A 22,242-nucleotide genomic window follows, 5' to 3' on the forward strand; every position below is an offset into this window, starting at 1 on the left:
TCTACAGTCCTTCAATGCCTATGCCTTTAATTTCTGAATGGAAATGCAGCCCTCAATCAGCAAATTCAAATGTAATGTCAGGGCACTAGCTTTTCTCAGCTGATGCCTGTATCACCTACGCACAGCTGCAGATCAAAGGCTGTAAACCACTAGTTTACATTTTCCTTGAGTGACAAGAACTGCACAGCATTTGTACCCAAACTGGCATCCCAGTAGTATCAAAAGCAGAACACTTGTTGACAATGTTTTATATATGTCCCATAAAAAAACAATCTCACTAACTTAAAATCCCACCTATACTTCTCTGGACTACTGTTGTCAGCTCTATTGCTCCAAATACCCTAGGAATCATTTGCTGGATACACTACTATTTCAATTCATCTTGAAAATTGGTAACTACAAGCACACCCTAAATTCAGCAGAGACCATCCCCTGCCTTCTTCACTTATATTGCTACCTGAAATAGTAGGGTCATAGGAGGTCCCCAGAACAACCTCTTGCTCAAAGCATCAGCGAGGAGACTGGAGTATGTAGCTCAAGGCTTTATCCTGTCTGGTCTAGAAAACTACCAAGGATGGTGTCTGTACCAGGAGGTACAGGCCCACTACATTTGCAGTAAGACAGGCACTCAGACTCTCTAGGGCAGGGGTCCTCAAACTTTTTAACCAAGGGGCCAGCACGGGGATGAAGTGGCAGGCAGTCATCTGCGGCTGCTTGGTTCCCCCCCAACCCCCGGCAGGACGATGGGCGCAGGCAAGGGGGTTCTGCAAATACCGGGGTCGGATTGAGGGCCCTGGGGGGCTGTATCCAGCCTGCGGGCCGTAGTTCGAGGACCCCTGCTCTAAGGTCTCATTTTAAATTAGAGCTCAGCATTTGTCCAAGCTGAACTGCACAGGACCTGTTTCTCCAGCCTGCCCAGGTCACTCTGGATGGCTCCCCTCTTCTTGAGCACACCTGCTAGTCTACCCCAGCATGGTATTTACTACCTGCCAGTGTGAGAAGCAAGTGCTCCCTCACATCATCCTGACCCTAATGGATCCTAGAACATTTTTTTCCTAGCTGCTTAAAACTAGCAGTTCAAAGCAATCTTTGAGATGTGCCAGAACCCCCAGCCTCTTCTCCATTTTTGCATTTTTATCATTTGATGTGAGTACCTGAAAATAAAGGATATAAAAAACAACTTGTGTGTTCCTACTGTAGCAGTGCAACAGGATGCACTAGGACAACTGTGGTATACAGGGTCATCTGTCTCATACTGTTGTTTCTTTTTTATATACATTCAAATGTATCAAAACAATATGGATGATTATTCCATGCATCTCAGAAACAAGGAATGAAACCCAAGTGCTGGATTAGTTCTACCACATGTTCAGAAAACCATGTAACCACACCAATAATCACAAACCAACCAGTAACAGAAGGACAGCCATACATACCATCCTTACTGGGTTTACAGGATCACAGCTGTTATCTGTTCCAGCACATTTCCATTCCAGGAGCTCACAGACTGGTTCACAGAATATCCAACCTCCCCAGTCTCAACTGCCTAGCAGCTCCAAGTGCTTTTTTTTAAAAAAAAAAAATTTACCATGTACAGGGGGTACTATTTAAGCTATTTATGGAGGCAGAGCTGGTTTCAGAAAAAGGCTACCAGAACTAGCACTTGTACAAGGTTCTCTCTGCTATTTCTCCTTCAACTTCTCAGCTACATAAAGAAATCCTTGACTTCGCTTACCCTTCGCCACTCTTAGAACTGCTGTTCTGACCAGGGTCCACATTCAAAAAACGCAGTTGTCACAAGTCACCTCTACACACTTACCTTTTTCACCCTCAGGCAGTCCTCTGAGTGATGAGAAACTCGGCGCATGAGGAAAAAAGCTCAGGCACTGCATTCAGTGTGTTACTGTTGCAACATGACAGAAATAAGAGCCAGCAGCGTTTGAAGTATTGTTGAAGGAAAGAAGGTTGATGGCATTTTGCAACATCAGCTTGTCAAGAACCTCCAGCTTTAACTACACTCCAATGCAATCAGCATTTTTTATATAAGGTATATTTATATATATAGGGAGGTAAATATAGGAAAAAGCATTCAAGGACCTGACATTAGTGTAACTGCAGCAGAAGCATCTGAAAGGAATTTTGGATACATAGTTCTCAAGTTTCAATCCATTCAGTGAAATCTTTTAATGCCACCTGAAGGACAACAGGACTCTTCCGAGTGAAGAAGGTATTAACACGGCATTTCCCAGCAAGACTTTCAACACGTTCTCCATATAAATACAAAGGGAAAAAAGGCAGGAATAAAACCAATAGAAGTAGGTAGCTGGCAGTGCGGTTCATTCCCACCCCAACTTCCCGACAGTGTTTTCCTCCAGCAAAGACTGAAACATTTTCCTGCAGATTAAACATGGGCTTAGAGTCATAATAGGCTTAAAACAAAACCTGAATATTCAAGAAGGAACTGTAGGTTTTCTGCAAATGTTATTAAGTTTTCCATTTTCCTTAATCCTGATTCTCCCTCACCTCCCTTTTCATTCTACACTTCCGATCAGACAAAATGATCTGACATCAGCCTTGGTTCTTCAATTTCTCACCCTCTCATAAAGAGTAGTGAATCTGACTCATTTTCCTCTTGAAATAATTTTATTACCATTCTAGAGATGGGGTTTGTTCATTGGGGTTTTTTTCCCTGGGTTTTGTTGGCGTTTTTTGTTGTTTTTTTTTCTTTAACAACGTAGCAGGGAAAAAAATCAACAATATGAACACACTTACTTGTGGCAATTCCTACCGCCTTCAGAAATGGCTGGTTTACTCCCTTAGGAAAGGGCCACTTCTGAACATACAGAAAAAGACTTAAGTTGTAGAATGCACAGGTAAGAAATAAGCATTTCCACACAAAGGAAATGAAAAACAGTCTGCCTTGACTAGAGTACTGTTCAACTAACACCATTTTACTATGTTTTAGTGTCTGAAGTTTATTTCTGAAGTGTTGTAAAAGTGAACTTCAAGCACAGATACTTGCAAACATTGTGACACCAAACATTGCGACACCAAACATTGCAGAGAGACTTTACCATAGGTTCCAGATTTACATATGCACTACCAATTATCACACTGGTAATGGCAGCTGTTTTTTTTTTTATTAAATGAATCTTAGTTAATATTTTTGATAAATTTTATAACCTACAACAGGCATGTCTACACTTAGCTAAAGCAGAAAAAAATACGTAGTTCTGTGTATAAAGCCACTATCTCCAAAACAAAGAGATACTATGCTTCCAGACTGCATGCAGGCATGTTCAAATTCAAGTTTGCCCAACATTTTTTTACGTAGAAACAAGAGGAAATAAATAAAGCAAGTCCCTGCACAGAACAACAAGATGTGAATATCTTTAAAGAAAAAAGTAATGAAACAGTAAAATCAGCAAACGTGTGCATGGAAAAGATACTGCAAGTGTGTACACATACTCACTTTTCAGTTTTCCCTTTAACAAGATACAGGTTCACTGAGAAAACCAGAGCCATTATCAACTTTGTGCCCATCCATTCCCAATTACACAGAGATGAATAGTCTTCCTTCAAAATACTTAAGGAAAGCCCATGTGTCCTAATAAACATCCTGTACACAAACACTCTTAACCCTTGTGGGAATAATTTGAGATGCTGTATCCCATGAACTGTAGTAGGTACTAAAAAAAACTATTCTAATAATTACTTTCCAGCTACAAAAAAAATCAAGCCTGAGACTACTGCAGCTTTAACTTCCAACCACCACATCTTAGGCTGTGTCAGGTATGACAAGTTGAATGTACAACTCCTCTAAAGCAGATTAAATTCCACCATGTTTTGTTTTTCACACAGCGCTTCTCATGGAAGTTGTTGAGCAATATCAGCACTTAGTGGTTCCCAGCAGCAAAATGTGGCATAGCACTACGGTAACAGTAGCTCTAAGCTGGAACAGCACCACTTTCTTATCTAGCTTTCGGTGCAAGTGATTAAGTACAACAGGGTCAGAACAGCTCTTTAGACAGTTACAGAACTCCCTCTGCTGCCCCCACAACTCAGAAGGCATAAGATGGGAAACAAAGCCAAAAAACACCCACTGATTTAAGTGGTCCTTTAAACAAGGCTAGCCACATTCCCTTCATAGGTTAATTCTAGGTTACAAGTGGCCTATGACCGTATTTTCTGTGGATTCTTCCACACAAATGGAAGGCTTTATCAGCTGTACAGCTTCCTCCAAAAATTATGGTTAATTCACATTTGTTGCAGCCAGCAACCAAAAGCACTCAATTTCTTACCGGAAATTCAGAATGGATGCAAAAATTCTCAAAGAGACTTGTCAGAAAAAGGAGTCATGCTGCCCAGAGTATTGTACTCTGTATCACAGACTTCAACTTTAAATACATCCACTGCTTGTAAGTTGTAATTTAGGTATACCGTCCCTTCAAGCTCACTTCTAAGTATAAAGTTAAGACTGATTTTACTTTTTTACATGTTATGTAGCAGAACTACAGTCTAGAAGAATAGTAGTATTTCTGTAAATAGATATTTGAGTAAATTTGAAAAGATAGTCATACAAGAAATAAGAACAGCCCACTTTTCAACAGTAACAGATTCCATAGTATTGTCCAAGTCAGTTCTGATTCTCACAAATCTGGGCATTAAACTTTGGTCTTGTAAGCAGAGCTAAAAATTACTGTTTCCCTGCATTAAGTAGGAAGACTGCATAACTGCACAAGAAATAGTGTTCACCACTGCATGCTAAGTATCAGAGAACATGACAAGCTTGTAATCTTGTTCAGTTGTGCAAAATTACAAATTATGATTTTAATTACTCTGCCATTTTCCTTTGGGACACAACAATATGCATTTTTGTAATATGCTGCACTGGCAAATAAAAACAAAAATTCCAAGAAAAAATTTTAAGGAATCTCCTTGAACTTTTAACGGCTGCCTACCATCTATAGCTTCTACAAGTCTGGGAAACTCTTTTGGACATGAGCCACCAAGCTTGTTCTAAAGCAAACTTCTCCACAAGAGGTAACAGAAGAATACTTATGGATGTCAAAAACAAAAACACACTAGAAGGAACACAGGGCCCCATCCTTCTCTGAAGATGGCTCTGAAAAACATGGTTTTCAATGAAGCTGTGGATGTAGCCACTGACCTTTAGTTCCCTATGGAGATGGGCATGTTCCATATATGTCAAAATAATACCATTCATGTAACAGCAATGACATACACTTTTGTGTCTGATGTATAAGCAAGCATCAATATGCACGCAAGCTTTTATTAAGTAACTGTTTATGTTTAACAAAGTCTTAACCTAAAGCAACCACGTAACTAGACTCAAATTTTAACTGAACTGTTACAAAAAAGAACAAACATTAAATTTAGATTAGCCCTTTAGTCTTCCCGTGAAAAAATTCTGATAACCAAGTAATAAGTTTGAGGGATCTACTCTCTTCTACCTGCAACACCTCCACCTTTTCAGAACAGCATACCAGCTATGAAACATCAAACATTTACTGAAAGTTTAGAAGCTTAATACCTGAAGTATTTCCTAAAAGATTTGTTTTTGACTTCCTACATTAAGTGATTATCATCACTAGGTTCATCGTAACAAGAGTACGTATACATGGTTGAAAGCTTTAGCAAATGATACCAGCTCTCTATTTAAACACCAAGCACCCCACAAGCTTAAAGAACATGAAATACAACAGTCCACCTAAAGCACAACAGGATACAATCTAGTTTGGTAGTAAAGTAGTTTCAATCCCATGACTCAACTGTCCTTTCAGAGTAAGACATCTTCATTTGTTCTTGGTTCATGTTGCAGCTCCTTCTATAATTCTAGGAAACACAACAGGTACTAGTTTAGAATCACTAATACTTTCAATCACTTAACAGTAAAAGTCACTACAAAACAATTTTAGCTTTCTGCATGCATGTTTCATGTAATCTGAACACTGTTTTTAAATAAATACAGAAGCTCTTCCATCACTGAACTTCTATACATAAGGTTTTTACACCCCAGTGTGAAATTAATGCACTTAAAATCTGAGATTGAGTCATCTGTGTCAATAATCCTTCCCCAAGTTCAAATCCCAACTTCTCTTACCCAACACAAATCAGTTCATGTAACTTTGGGGAAAAACATCCTTCCCCATTTCTTATTTAAGAACAACTGTTTGCATTACTTTCTCAGCAACAGACTTTTCCTTCGGAAAGAAGACGAAGCCCAGTCATCTATGTGGTTGTTCGAAATAATCAGATAGGAACCTCCAACAGATTTCTCTTTTAAATTCATCATTTTATTATCAAATGGCCCCTTTTATCCATTTCGTTTGAAAGAAAGTAAGTTATTGTCAAAACAGAAATGTCACCTTTCTTCCCAAGAGAAAGGGCATCAGGATCCTTATTGAACACTAGATGATACAAACCTCTCTTTCAATAATAGTACCACAGCAAAACCCAGATTTAATAGTTAACAGCAAAGAAAAAAAGAGGGCCGATTACAAATGCATGGTTTCTGTCAGAATCACTGACATCAGAAGGTCTCATGGAAAAGGAATTAGAACTTTGAGTTGGAGATCATCATGAGCTGGTGCACTGCCTGTATGTGGTAAGAGGGCAGTATTCTCAAAGAAAACACACAGATTTTCCCTGAAACTATTCTATTCACAAGTATGTGAACAAAAAGCAAGTCAGATTTGGTTACTCAGAGGTCATAAAGGATAGACATGAACCTAGAAACGATGAATTTCATTCAGTGCTGGGAAACACCCCACAGCAGTTGGAGATGTGCATTTAGAAGCAATCCAGACTCAAAGGTTGATGAGAACCACCTCTGAAAGCAATCTATACAAATTAAAAGTGGTCCTTGAACAGGAATATAGAAGAAAGATCCATTGAGGCTACAAGCATGAGAAGGAAGCTAAAGTTTAAGTGTCTAATGAAGTGACCCACAAAGACCCAAAGAAGAAAGATTCAGATCTGATTAGAGAACTAGTCAAACAAGTAAACACCCCCAAAAATTTCAATAATTATGGTATGGAAAAAGATAATTAATGAAAGTAAGGTCTGAGCTTGAACTCAAGCTTCAGACATCTTGTAAGCAGTGAAAATAGTTATTTTATTTCTCTTGTGGTCTCTAAGATAACATTTGGAATGCAACTGAAATGTGATAAAGTTCTTATGGAAGCAACAGATCAAGGAAAAGCTTTTGATGAAGTCATTGAAATCCAAGTAGACAGAAGCGAGAAGCATCAAACATCAGCTTCGAAAAAGCCCAATCACTGAAAGGATGAACAGGCATAGAATTTAAATCCTCAACTATAACCACACGGTCATTTGAGAGCTATGCCACAAAGGCTGTCTCATTTACTCAATCTGTATTATAGCATCTTGTATCAGCAACACTAAGAGAGCAGAAGGCTCCTCCTCACCACAGACATTAAGAACAATTTTGACATGGACCAGATTTGGGCATTTATCTAACTGGAACTAGCTGAAATGTTTACTCAATTAACTCATTCGACTGATTTATAACAAGCAATGACTTGTTAACTAGAACTATTCACTCCCACCCTACACGTGCAGTAGACAAGCTTCTGAAACTATATCCTTTGTGTACATTCACACACATCTTCTCTTTCAGAGTAATTCTCGACACTACAGATCAAGACGAACACAGCTCGTAAGGACACTGTGTAAGAGTCCAAACCAAGCAAATCCAAAATCAGTTTCAGAAATACTGAGCACTTTGAAGATGCATGACTAAGATAAGGGACACATTTACAGCTTAAACAAGTTTCAGTGGCATTACTTTGGATATATACTGCAAAAGACACTTTTATACCGAGACAAAGTTCTAAGAGCCAAGACTTACGGTTCATTTCCAGACTTACCTTCTGGGTATTAAATGATGTTAAGACTCCATCTCCTCGAAAACCAAAAGCAATTTCTTCCAACCAAACAGGAACTTCCTGCTGGGCCTACATAATTAGAAAAGTGAATTTATAGACTTTGACTCTTTACCATTTCATATGAAGAGCTCTACAACTGTACCAAAGAAACAACAGTTGCCCAGTACATTAAAGTGAAATCCTACATAACAGAAAAAAGTTAAGCACTAAGATTTGCAACTTACATCTGAAAACACTTTAACTAGAGATTGTACAAGATGGCCATCTGAATTGCTATCAAAGAAGGAGACTGCTTTGCCTGTGTTTCCACAACGACCAGTTCGTCCAATTCTGTGTACATACTCTTCAATGGTGGAAGGAAGATCAAAATTAACAACATGTTGAACGTTTTCAATATCCAGACCTCTTGCTGCCACTGAGGTTGCCACAAGAACTGGACATTTTCCAGAACGAAAATCCTGCAGAGCTATTTCTCTCTCTCTCTGTTCTCTGTCTCTACAAATAAATAATGGTTAGAATGGGTGCCTCAAAGTCTGTAGTATTATTTAAGATAGTTAAGAGATCATGATTTATGGACAGAAGTAGTTCTTGGGGGAAGGGAAAAAAAAATACAACACAAGAACACCACACACATTACCAGTCTAGGTTTTCTGAATTTTTAAATTAGCAGTAAGACACAGCAATTTTTTTAACTGAAGTCTCTAGAGAAACTAGTTTTTTTGAAAAACCAGAAATAGTCATGTATCAAACTCACTGCCTCTCTGACAAATCCACTTGTTTTAACTGATTCATTCTATCATACCATAGTTAAACATGTTTTTCCTACTGCTTCCTGGCAGGGAGCCACAACAGGAGAGATGAAGCCTACCTAGACTCCTGCATAGGCCATTCTTCAGATATACTAGAAAGTGTGGCCAACAGTATAGAACTTGCCTTTTGTTTGTCATCTTGAGAAGAAAACTGGATTTGCTCTGGGGTTGGCACTTTTAAGAAGTGTTTACAGATTATCCAGTACTTAAATACAGCAGATCAGAGTAACTCATGTTCTTTAGTTTCCAAATGAGAGAATAAATTTGAAAGCTAAAAAAGTGCTCTTTTTTAGTAAAGTCTGGTATGACCACTTTCTAGAGAAGAGCAACTATCCTAATTTCAACCCAAAAATCTCAAGTTAATCAGAGATCAGTATCATTCATGACAGTTTAGCAGCTTCCATGAAACTACTTATTCTACAGAAGTGCATTAAGAACCTCCTCCTACACAAGACAGATTGTGGGACACCAATTTAAGGTAGTCAAGAAAAAGGCCAGATCTTCTCAAAATGACCCTTCAAACACCTGTAAAACTGACAGGGCACAGATAATTGTCTTGTATCTGTGTACTAAGATAATTTTAAACCATCTGTAACCTTGACACTGGTATCTGTCAGAACACTGCACAAACCAACATTTTACTGGCAAGAATTCAAGTTCCTTCCTCCCATTAGAGAATCAAAAGTAAAAAAAAAAAAGATTTTGCAACATGTCCTACAGTTAACTGGGGATCTTAAGATTCAGTTTGTTGTCCTACATTTTGACATATAAACAAGCACCACAGAACTACATTCCAGCTCATTATGGACCATCTTTTTAGATGCATTTACACCTGAAGTTAGCAACCACTTCACCTTATTTCTCAGCATCTGTTCAAGCATGCAACACTAGTGAGTGGGCTACAAACACAAAGTTAGGAGCATCTTCTCTTTAGATAGTTCTTCATACAAGTGCTGTGTCCATGAACACATCAAGGAGGCAGAAACAACAGCATCAGAAATCTGTACAGTACGTAACTACTTACCTCATCACCTGGGGAAGCCTGTAAGACAGTGGAAGGTCCACAACTGTCACTTGAATTTTTAAGTATCACCTCACCAGTAACACCAATAGATCTGGTTTTGGTCACACAAATGGTCACATAAACAACAGCTGATTCTGAGTTTATTATATACTAGGGGTTTTTTTTGGCAATAGGTGGAAGATTCCCCAGTTCCTACACAGCATCTGAAGTGTGGTCAACCAGAAAGATATTTGTGCAGCAAATGCTGTGAGAACTTGCCTTCAGAAAAACTAAATTCTTGATTGGGCAAAGCTGTTGACAATTACAAAGCTATTTGAAACAAGGCAAGCTAAGTCACACAGATATGGCCAAACATGAAAACTCAATACTATCTTATGAGAAGCTTTTATTAAGTAAAAGTCACTTAATACTATTACCTGACTTTCACTTTAAAGATACTTACGCATGGATGCTAGTGGCTGGTATTTTCTCTTGACAAAGAAAAGCTGCAATGTAGTCTGCCTTCCTCTTTTTGTCCACAAACACCAGGGTTCGTTCACAACCTGTGTTAAACAAGAGTTCAGATGTGCTGCAGTTTTAGACCTGACGCATTTTCATTATTCACAGTTGCAGTTATTTAGATGAACACCTAATACCAGAACATATTTTGAATAAAGCCTTTAAGGTATGATAATTTCTTGCTTGTGTTGAACTAATTCAATTCAATCCAACAATTTCTAGATCAACTGAAACCTAGTTGAAGACAAGTGCATCATATTTTTATCCTCAAAAGGAAGGAATTAATGTTGTTCCCTGTGATAAGCCTGCACTCTTTCTATAGCATGTGGCTAGAAGTGGCACACCGTTCTTAGCACTGAATGGCAAGGTATACAAGCAGGTTTTTAATTCCAAACTCCCTTCCAGTTTTCAGCACTAAAACTTAAGGTACATTCAGAGCAAAAATAGAAAAAATACCCACCATTAACAAAATACAAGCCCAAACCTTCACGTAAGTAGTTTAATACGCCTATAATCTAGAGATAACTCCCCCAGATGCAAAAGTATTGTAATTGACCATATAAAGAAACTAACCATCTGGGAAGCCTATCTGAGGTGAGGCCTTGACAAATACCCATAACATAAATATGCCTAAAAAGCTAGAACTCCAAGGTCTGCTTCAAGCTTCAATCAGTAGTCTTGTAAAGTGCATGATACACATAATAGCCTAGAATCATGACCTGGTCAAAAACAAGAAATTCTGTCTTCCTTGGAAGACAACTAGCAGTAAGGAAAGATTACCTGTGCTCTGCAGAACTTCAATCAGTTTATCCCTCTTGGAACACTGAGCAACCTGAAGAATATGTTGCTGAACATCACTGCAAGCTCCACCCATGTGTCCAACAACAACAAATAAATAATCAGGTTTCAAAAATTGACTGGCCAGCCTTGAAAAGAAACCAAATTAAGCAACATGAAGTCTATTATGTAGCTTATTTTTGCTTTAAGATCAGGTAACTTCACTTATGTTTAAGCAACCCTCACAACAAATACCTGTATCATTCCTTACAAGGCAGAGGATCTAAGTAGTCATGTGCACTTCTTAAAAAGCTAAGAGTCTGCTTTGTTTTCTAGACAGCTGTACAAATAAACCTGACCAGTAACAGTGTGTGCAGACTGATTATACCTCTGCAGCTATTCGTAATACAAACACTGCATTTTCTAGCCATCTCTGAAAGAGTTCTACATATGTGCTTGTAATAAAATGGGTTATATACATACATGCTTAGAGAACTGTTCTTGGGGCACTATTACATCACTAGTTGGAGTGACAGGGGAGAATTCTACACAGGCCAGAATTCAAAACCGGCCTCCAAGAGACACTACCATCCTTTTTGACTGTTCAAAAAAAAGCACTGCTTAAGAATACAGTTGATCACATGGCATTTATTTACCAGCTGCCATAGGCAAAAACTTAAGTCTTGTTCAGTGTTCCTCTTCAGTTATCCCTCACAGAGGTGACTATCCGAACAGATCAAACTCACCAAAACAAGTAATTCCTTGGAATGCCCCATAAGACTCAAGAGTTTTACTGAACTGTATGAACTTATCAATACACAAGTGTGTTTCATGTCCAGTGTATGCAAAGCAGCTTCCTCTGCAGTAGAATCTGGATGGTAAACATACCAACCTTTAGCTGAACACAGGTAACCTCAAGCTTTAGAACAAATGCCTAAAAAAGAGGAAAGGCTTAAAAATGTTAAGGACTTGAATCTCCCACCTGATTTATAGGTGTAGTTGCCACTGAAAAGGTGTTTTCCATAGCAAATAAAAAAGTTAGAGATTTACATATGCTTGGTCTTAAGATCTGACCAGTTTAAGATCTCAGAGTTCTAAATTAAAAATTAAGGGCAAGTTTAAACGCTCTGAAAAGAGAAAGCAAAAAAAAGGAAGGGAGAAAAAAGAAAGACAAAACCTTTTAATGGGACATACAAAAATCGCAGTACTAAGCTAAGTTCACCTGTCAGCTAGGAGGTCCCTCGTTCTCTCAACACACATGTACTGGAAGAGCCTAGATGATGAGACCACATGTTCATGTAACAGCAGAGACCCAAATTCAGGTACAAAACCAAACGTTACGCGAAAACTACATCTGATACGCTCACTGAACAGAAGTACAGGAGAGCCTGAACCCAGCACGGCCAAAGCAAGCACCTTGCCCTATACTACCATAACAGTACACTGTCCAAAGTAATTTTGGTAACAGAGCATGGGAAAACATTAGCTTTCCTGACTCCAGAATCAGAAAGGCAGTAAAATCCAGGAAGAAGTTGACGCCAGACAAGAAGAGTTCTCACTCTAAGGTGAGAGCATCACCTTTAGGCATTCCAGTTTCAAAAGGCTGTAAGAATGTTATTATGCACTTCTACCACGATACAAGCACTCAGGTTTCTGAAGTCTTCTACCAGCACTTTTAAATCCTGCAAGACTGAAAGGTAGGTCTGGGATATTTTTTTTCTTTTCATTAAACGGAAGCGTACAGTAAGAGTCTTGAATACTTCAAGGAGTCTCCTCCTTTCAGATACTGATCCAGTACTCTACTCAGCCCCTCAGCATGCAGCAAAAAAACACAGCATTAGCGAAAACACACTGATAAAGAAAGACAACAGATCTAGAGATCAAGGGATCAAGAGCCCTCTAACCCCAAAACCTGAGCAAATCAGAGCACACTGTGCATCTTAAAGGGAGACAGATCTGATCTTTTCCCAGAAAGCAGTGCAAAGTGACACCCACACAAACAGTAAACATATGGAATGAACATGAACCACAGACATGTATAACCTGAATGCTCAACTCCCAGCTGCAGAAACAAGGCTCTTAGCAGTTCCCTACAAGATATTCTTTCAGTACAAAAAACTATGAAAACGTCTTGACTGAGGAACTGAACAGGCAACTTAAGATGAAGTTTAAAGCCAATTCAATTCTACTTAAAGGCAATTTATCTCCCCAACAGCTATCAGTATTAACTGATTGCATGGGATAAAGCACCCTGGCCCCTCTTTCATTCAGGACAGACAACCACTGAAGATGTTTTCTCCCCACCTCAAAAGAGGTCGAGGTCCATCAGGCTTCTTGAAGGCCAGAAGAAAGCTGTCAGGATTTGACTCCCTGAAGTACCAACATTCTTCACTGAAATGGTCTGATCAGTTTACACATTCTCAAACCGTACTATGCTTACTGGTATTTTTTAGTGGTACCGTCACAACAGTATCCCCACCACAAAAGCCACCAAAATTAAGTCAACTGCTCAAACTGCACTTCAGAGTATTCTGATTTAAGAATGAGTATTCAGATGCCTGTCTCTTTGAAAGTGGAAATACTGAATACTTTCCATCCATCTACAGGGAATGACGTGTTTTGTTCTGTTACTCCCAGGCTCAGCAATACCTCTGCCATCTGTTGGGAGACTGTTCTCTCAAGAGTCTGGGCAGTGGAACTTCAAGGGTAGTGAGTAGTAGAGCTGTACGATGTATCATAAATCCACTTGTGGAAGCTTTAAAACTACTGAAAACAAATAGCATTTATGCATGTAAGTAAGAATTGTGTATCAGGAAGGCTAGAGCTGAGCAGTATTTGGGATGTCTGGTTATATTAAGTGCTGGTGCCAAAGACTCTGCTAGCAATGCTTCCTTGTGAAACAGCAAGATTAACACTTTCGAGTTTACACAGATGTGGTGCAGGAGGGACAAGAAGCAAACAGGGGCAGTATAAGGACTTCTGCAGTGGTGGAATTTAAAAGTCTCCAGCCAAATTTCTTAAGTTGCTTTAGACACCCCACCTAAATTAAGCAGTTAATCTATGCAAGTTACCAATTCTGTTACCTAAGAAAAGGGCAGTCTTCAGCAAGGAATCTTAACATCATAGCTTTTCAGTACCTTCTAGCAAGATTATAAGCTTTTCAATACAACGAGCACTCTTAACTCTTCAGACATTTAGATCCATACATACATTTCCGTTTTTAATTTACTCACCTCTGAACTTCTTCAGGGAAAGTAGCACTAAACATTAGTGTTTGACGTTTGTCTTTTGGTGGCATGGCTGGGTAAGAAACCAGCTTCCTCATATCTAACCCAAAACCCATATCAAGCATGCGGTCTGCTTCATCCAGCACCAAGTACTTCACTTTACACAAGCCAATCTGCAAGTATTTCAGTGAAAGAAAAACTGTATTGGTCCACTGACAGTATACACTTATAGAATTTCCTAGTTGCCAAAATCCACCTTTTACTTATTTCTTACTAGTAAAATCAATTATTCACAAATAAAAGCCTATGTGCATTATGTTTTATTTCCATCTCAACATCTACTTAACTTTTAAACCTGCACTAATACTATAATGTGTATAGAGTATACAGTATGTGTATACCGAAGTGCTTCAGAACTTGATTCAGCAGTGTAAACTAAGATAAGAGTCTATAGATCAACTACTATTTAGCACATCTGAGTTTTAGAAAGGTTCTCTCATATAACCCTCACATATTCTCCTTGTTCTGAAAAATTTATGTCAGAAAGTATGAAGGACATTACAATTTCACTGTTGCTGACCAAGACTAATTTTGACTAGAAGTCCGACAACCACAGAAAGCTAATCTCCAGTTTATTACCAAAAAGAGTTTTTCCAAACTTCACTGGTCCAGTGTAACACCACTGACCCACCATTGTAATGTGTAGCAATTTCAATTTGAACTTACAATGGCTGGAAAAATAAAAATTCAAGTACAGTATTACACCTGGAGTTTTTAAATATTTTTAAGAAAAATCAGTATTAAAACAATCAGAGAATTAATATTAGCATAGTACCAGGCAGATAAAAGCTATTGTCTGCAGACATCAAGTGAAAATCCACTATGAAATTTTTCCACAAGAACCAACAGAAGGTGTCACACTTATTTAAACCGTAAAACTTAATTGTCAAGAACACTACAGCCAGTTTGATTTACACTGGTATTTTCTAGTGAACCCTGAAAGGGTCTGAAGGTATCTGGACTCACACTGTTCTTCCGAAACCTCACAGTATTTAGATATTCCAGAAAAGCTCACCTCAAAGTTAAGTGCCAGTACAAAGGCAGCATACTGACTGGTTTTCATAGCTCTATCTTTGCTTCTATCAAATCTGAAGAATGAAAACCGGCATGTAAAAAGTTAAGCATTTAGGCAATGCAGATTTTCAGATTAAGTTTACCTTTTCTCTTCTAATGATGTCTAGAAGCCTTCCTGGAGTTGCACATAGTATATTACAACCTTGCATTACTTGATAAATTGAATGGTCTGTTTGTGTGCCTCCATAGATCACAACAGGCCTTATACAAGTTCTATTATATAGAAGAAAAGTTGGGTTAATTATGTAAGTATGCAAACAATATTGTTTCATGAAAATACGTAAAAAAATCACCACATCTACCATAAACCAGCTTAGAGTGGTTCAATTCCTTTACCATACAGCACAGCTTATAATCAAAAGCAGGACCCAAGACCAGAAACTCACAATAAGCTCAAAGTTTCCATTCATACTACATAATAGAGGCCGCACAGGTAGCTTGCCTAGAAAGAACACTTCATTTCACCTGCATCCTTCTCTCTCCTTTCAACTGTGCATTACTGGCAGTAAGGACCAAAATGGTGTTAGACATTGTCCCTTTTTATATAGTATACTGAAGAAAAAGCAGAACCAAAATATCCCTTTATAGCTTCAGAAAATAATCCTTCCACATTTCGAAAACATATGGGTGGATCTTTGTAAACCAACCAGTCACACTGGCATGCAGTGTGGCACTCAAGCATTAGACTTTGAACCCATTCAAATGCTAAACTAGAGTTCTTCCTACTAAGGTTTATTATTAGATTTACCCAGTAGAGCAGGGGTCCTCAAACTACGGCCTGCAGGCCGGATACGGCCCCCCAGGGTCCTCAATCCGCCCCCGGTATTTACAGGACCACCCCACCCCACCGGGGGCTGGGGCGGGAACCAAGCAGCCGCAGATGACTGCCTGCCACTTCATCCGCGTGCCGGCCCCCTGGTTAAAAAGTTTGAGGACCCCTGCAGTACAGCTACATCAGATATTCTTCTGTAGTAAATCACATCCATAAGCAAGAACAATCTTACACAGCTGAAGAGCAAGTTTTCAAGTTTATCTTTATCACCTCCTGCTAAGGCTTTCACACACATGCAATGAGTATTTTGATACTCAAACTGTCTGTTCTTGAAGATACTAATTCAGCTTTATAACAACAGTGAATCGGATAAATCTGGGAACTTTTCAGAAAGCTTTAGTCAAGAACAGAAACAGCTTGGACTCATAACATTTCAACATTTACCCAGTATCAATTAATATATATTCATATTCCTATTTCTGAACTAAGTGAAAGAGCTTTAAAATGTCATGAATTGAATTAAGCAATACGCATGCAATTCGTCTGAGGCAACAGATTCACACTCTGATATTAACTGCCCTCTAAATGTAGATTATCTTGCTTTTACTGCAGGGCAGCTGTAGCAGGAACTTTCTAAATTCAAAAGGTATTCTATTGTGAAATAACTTACATGTATTTTGAACTAGCTACATAGAACAGTTTTAGAGGTTAGGAAGCTGTTCCTAGTAACATGCTTAGTAAGTAGATAGACTAACATGACAACACTTGCAAAAGGCAGACAGCCTCCAAGTGCAAGACTGAACAAGCAAAAGCAAATGCAAATATAATTTAGCCCACCAGATTTTGTACTATGTTCTCCATTCCACCTCCTAACAGTAACAAGCCATTAGGAGACAATAGATTCTCTTCCTGTGCACTGGTGAAACCAATCACTCAGCTGCACAAAAACTGCTGGCAAACTAGTACAAATATACTCTCACACAACACCCAAGGGCTCAATGACAAGTTTACACCTTTTGTTCTGGTTTGAAGCAGAGCTGAAAAAGCTTGCTTGAGCTGTGAAATTTCTGTCCAAGATCAGTACACTTACTAGAAACCATCAACGAAAGTTAACTAAACACCCTAACATACACCTGTATTTTTGTCAAGACAAAAATAAAAGCAAGTATAAATTAGATAAGGCAAGCTGAATTTAAGTTATTTCATCTAAGAAATTCCATCTTTCTCATCAGCAAATATTGTGACAGAAGTTTAGTACTTATCTCCTCTTGAAGCTGGAACAGTCTCCGCCCCCCCACCACTCCAAATATAAAAAAGGAGTTTAAATCCTTAGCCATACAGTAAGAAACCTGCTATCCAGTATTGTCATATAAATTCAAGTGTTAGTTAGTAGTCACTCAACTGGCACAGAAAAAATTTTGAAAAATTTCATGAAAAAAATAAAGCACTGTTGCTTCAGAAAATGTAGAATACCAGGCAGCAGTGCAAAAGCTTACCCATACAAAAATTTCCTTGCTTCCATGAAGATCTGATTTACCAGTTCTCTAGTAGGGGCAACAATAATACATTCCGGTTCTTGCTGCTCTTTATAGCTGCTGCCAGTTACGCCATCCTTCATCATGTTGGCCACAACTGGTAGAAGAAAAGCTACCTAGAAAAAAGCAGCAGTATTTGTGGTGTTTAGTTTTAAAGCTTTAATCAGACACACACACTAGAAGCTGTATATCAATCTTAAAGCTAGAATGACAGAGCACACTATCAATTTCAAGTAAATCAAGATTGCAGAAGGATTGACCTGAATGCACTGTATAACAGTTATGCTTATTTCTCCTTGATTAAGAAGCATGAAAACGTGTATCTTCCATCTCTGGTGGTTCCTACATTCTTAATAATGTAGGAACACAGTCATGTACTAGGTGCCTTCTGGGTTCTTCAGGTATTTCCAAACATCATGTTGACATATTTTGATAATTATGTACCCCAGGATCAAAAATCCTTCTTAGCATTTACTTACAAGCTTTACATTATCATCAGTAGATTTGTAATACAACCATCTATCACCATTCTCCAGGCTACTACAGTAGATAAGTTTGCAATACAGCTGTGCCAGCATCCCTACTTCCATGTAAGACTAGTTACCCCCAAATAGAAGCTGCACAGCAGTTCCAAAAGCATTCCAAATAACTAGTAAGCTACATAAAGCTAGAATTCAACACTACACTGAATGGGAAAGACCTATATTTAATATCTAAATGTTCTCATACTGAGCTGTCAGTGGTTAGATTTGGGTACATTAGACAGTTTAAGAAGTTGAGGCAACTGTCTACTCCCAAAACCATTCCATGATTAATACTGAATCCCCTAAAACTAAGCCCAGTGCAGATCAAACAAAGGATGACAAACCAGCACAGCACTGTAAAATGTGGCCTAAGTTGTTTTTTTTTTTTAAAAGACACAAGAAACACAGAAACTCACCAAAAAAAGCCACCAAACCTAAAACAAAACCCCACACAACACAGACCCCAACTTTCAAATGCTGAGATTTTTTTCGTCAGCAGTTTCTATGACTGCCTACACTTGTGAATATGTATCTGTAGCCCTAAAGACTGCTCTACTGTATCAAGACACTAGTTCACTACAATCAGAAAGAAATTCAGCCCCAAAATGCAACAACCCATCCATCATTCACACCTGTGCTTAATACCACACCTGCCACTGCAGTGCAAGTCAAATAATTAGACAAGCAAGCTGTGAAGCATCTGGCACATGGAAGACTGAGGCATCTACCTAAAAGTTCAAGGTCACACACTTCCAGGAGTATGACTACTACACAAAATGCTTACTGTTTTTCCCGATCCTGTCTGGGCACATGCCATTAAATCCCGTCCTGCCAGTATAATAGGAATGCTGTACTTCTGTACTGGCGTAAGTTTAGAGTATCCAGCTTTAGCGATGTTCTGGTTTAATGTCTGACAGAGGTTAGCCTCTTCAAAAGTCTGTAAGAGAAAAAATTAACAGTACACAACCACAGAAGTTAAAAGTTTAAAACCCAAGATGCTTACCATAGGATACAGACATCCGAACGCTAGAAAGTATTAACTTTTGAGGGGGTTTCACCAGTCATCTAGATTGCCAAGATTCCTACAGGTAAAAGCCCCAAAGGTTTCTTCAAATAGCATGTGGCATTGAAGTAAAGCTGTTTGTAGGACAGTGAAGGCCTCCAGTTGGTCTTACTAGCTTTGAGAGAAAACTGCTCAGAAGCCATATATCTGAACTCCAGGAGGTAAACTCACACCATGGCATGCTATGAAAACAAACTAAATCTCTTTTTTTCATTTCACATACGAGATACATAACTAGTCTCTGCATTGAAAGTAGTAAGGGGAGCTAAAGCAACATCCCATCCAGGACCAAAAAGCATCACACATGACAAAACCAGTTAAAACTTCAGCGAGAAAACCTTTCAGAAGATGGATGGCCAAAAAAAATTCTACATCTTCTCTTTCAACACAGGTGCTACTACCCCCTCTGCCCTTCTTCCTCACTTTTTTACCCAAAAAGGGCCTTTTTTTTTTTTAAACACTTGCCTCTACTCCATACGAGGTAGTTAACATATATTACTTTTAAACAATAAGCAGCCACTGAAAACACAAATTACTTCAAAAACACGTGTCCAGTCCAGATGACAATTACTCTGACAAGTATTCATTTACATTGTTAAAGATACCCCTATACCAGACTTCAAAAAGATGACTCCACCAGCCTTCCCAGAAACTGCTGCCAAAGACTCTTTCAACATCTAAACCAGTATTTTCCTGCAATTTAAATCCAGTATTACTTATCTGGGCCATTTCTGTAGTTTCTCAATGTCACTTTGAATTCCAATTTTTACCTTTCAAATGGGCAGCATCTCCTTCCAACACAGTACTGTCTAAGATTCAAATATTTCCATTAACAGTGAATATCAGACTCCATATATATCCTTGCAGAATCACATTCAACAAACCCTGAGATAAAGGAGCTCACTAACCAGTAAAGGTGCTGGAGGGTGAAGTCCTGACACTTCAACAAGATTTTCATCATACTTGTCAAAATTAATTCCTGTCTGATAATGTGCAAAGATGGCTTGTTCATCGTCAGGTGGAGGAGGAGGCACGTAAGTCACCTTTGGACCTTAGGAACACAACCACTCAAGTTCATAAACAATATAAAGAAAACTTACATGAACAGAATATAAAGAAAGCTATTTAAAGTATGGAGTTATTGAAGTTAGGTTCAGTGGGATATCGTTTAGACTTCTCTCCACTTTACAGGAATGCAAGAAAGTTCCTAAGTGAGTTTTATTAGGACTTTGTTTTATACTAGACCTAAATCTCACTTACTAGTTAAATCAGACTTTTTGTAAAGCATTCTTGTCTTACATTTACTTAAGGACCTTACTTTAAAGAGCTACTCACAAAAATTAAATTAGGCTGTACTTTACCACCATGCAAAAACCAATTTACCACAAAAAACTCTAATATTACACTAGAAATTATCCTATTCAGTAACAATGCATTTATTAAAACACAAGGATAAAATTAATCTGTTCATGGCAGTACATTTAGAGTTTTGTATTCCTTAAGGTATTTCTCAAGCTAATAAACTCAGAGGTATAAAATTAGTTACCTGATGCTCACTAAAAGGTTAGCAATAGAAGCCAATTCACAGGGACCTCAAATGAGAAGGATCAGGAATCGTAACTACTCATACAGAAATCAGTTCACCATTTGTTATTTTGCATTCAAGAGTAAGAAAGGCAAAGTGAGGCTAAAGTTATTGCACAAATACTGTAGTTAAGTAGTCATTCTAGTAGACTGTCCCAACTGACATTTTCAATACACATCAGAAAGTCATTATACATCATACATTTCAACCTGATCTCCTGCATATAAAGATTCATTTACTAACTTGCACTCCATAAAACACAGCAAGCCTGTTCTCCAGAAATAGCATCCCAGATGCTACAGCACCTGAAGCCGAGATCCTATCGCTCCTTCATGGTTTAATTACAATCATCACTTACATGCCTACATTATTGCCAATTAAGTGCTTGAACACTTGTGTCTCAAGTAGATAAGCTTTACTATTAGAGAGAAGAAACAGCCAGCAACGGAGAAATTCTTCAGCACCCCATTCCAAGAAGTTAAGTCTTTATTTAGGCAAGAACAACCATGTGCCACCCAATAATTTAAAGATTAATAAAATTTAAACATACTGGCAACACACATTACATTAACAGTTCTGAGATGGTCATTTGTTTACCCATCTCGCCATCTTCTTTTTTACCCTATCACTTCCTGCAGCTTTAAATAACAGAATATTCCTTGAGTTTAGAACAAATTAAAACCAGCATGGTACTTGTGAAGAAGCTTCGTACCTCTTTTAGAACCTCTTTCTCCACTGCACTCTTTGAAAGCTACTGTTAAAGAAAGCCTTTCACATTAACTGCTTTTAGGAAACAGCTTCTTGAGAAAAAAACATCTAAGGAAAAACTTCATGAAAAATTCCTAGAGGCACTCAGAAAACTCAATGGGTCCTGATATAGTTCACAGAATGAGCAGAAATAAGCAACAAAAGGTGAGCAATGACAGCTTAGTTACGGAAAGCCAGAAGACAAAGGGCCCATATTTGTGTTTTTAAGAGCAGAACGAGAGGATGCACTTAGCAGGACCTCTCTGTAACAACATGAAGGAATTAAACCCAGCTTCTTACTGAGGGACTTCACAAACCACATCTGCTCCTTATTTGACTTACAGCAAGTCCCTTATCAAAATCAAATGCAATCACCCCAGATTATGAGACAGCCATCACAAGAGGTCTTGACAACAAAACAAGCTGTATTTAAAGACAACCAAGAAGAAACATCCTGCCCAAATCCAGCATATACTTTGCAAGGGCAGATACAGTTGTCTATATTCACTTGATATTAATCATGAGCAAATATAAAAAGCATCTATAACAAGAAACTGAAGTGTCACAGAAATGTGTTTTATAACCTTGTTTTGTTACCTCTTGAGGTGTTTTTTTT

At 38.4% G+C, this 22,242-nt stretch overlaps 1 protein-coding gene across 1 annotated transcript; it reads right to left on the bottom strand.

Annotated features, from left to right (window-relative positions):
- Nucleotides 1-5,775: 5,775 nt before the first annotated feature.
- On the bottom strand, nt 5,776-21,480 carry DDX4 (DEAD-box helicase 4). Its single transcript, XM_040578865.1, has 11 exons — nt 21,477-21,480; nt 20,203-20,345; nt 19,016-19,168; nt 17,669-17,823; nt 15,484-15,613; nt 14,273-14,439; nt 11,043-11,188; nt 10,207-10,306; nt 8,156-8,426; nt 7,914-8,000; nt 5,776-5,856 (listed from the first exon to the last, which is right to left on the bottom strand). The coding sequence occupies exons 1-11, from the start codon at nt 21,478-21,480 to the stop codon at nt 5,776-5,778; spliced, it is 1,437 nt and encodes a 478-aa protein (XP_040434799.1).
- Nucleotides 21,481-22,242: the final 762 nt, after the last annotated feature.

The sequence above is a fragment of the Falco naumanni genome, chromosome Z (genome assembly GCF_017639655.2).
Source record: "Falco naumanni isolate bFalNau1 chromosome Z, bFalNau1.pat, whole genome shotgun sequence".
Classification (NCBI taxonomy): domain Eukaryota; kingdom Metazoa; phylum Chordata; class Aves; order Falconiformes; family Falconidae; genus Falco; species Falco naumanni.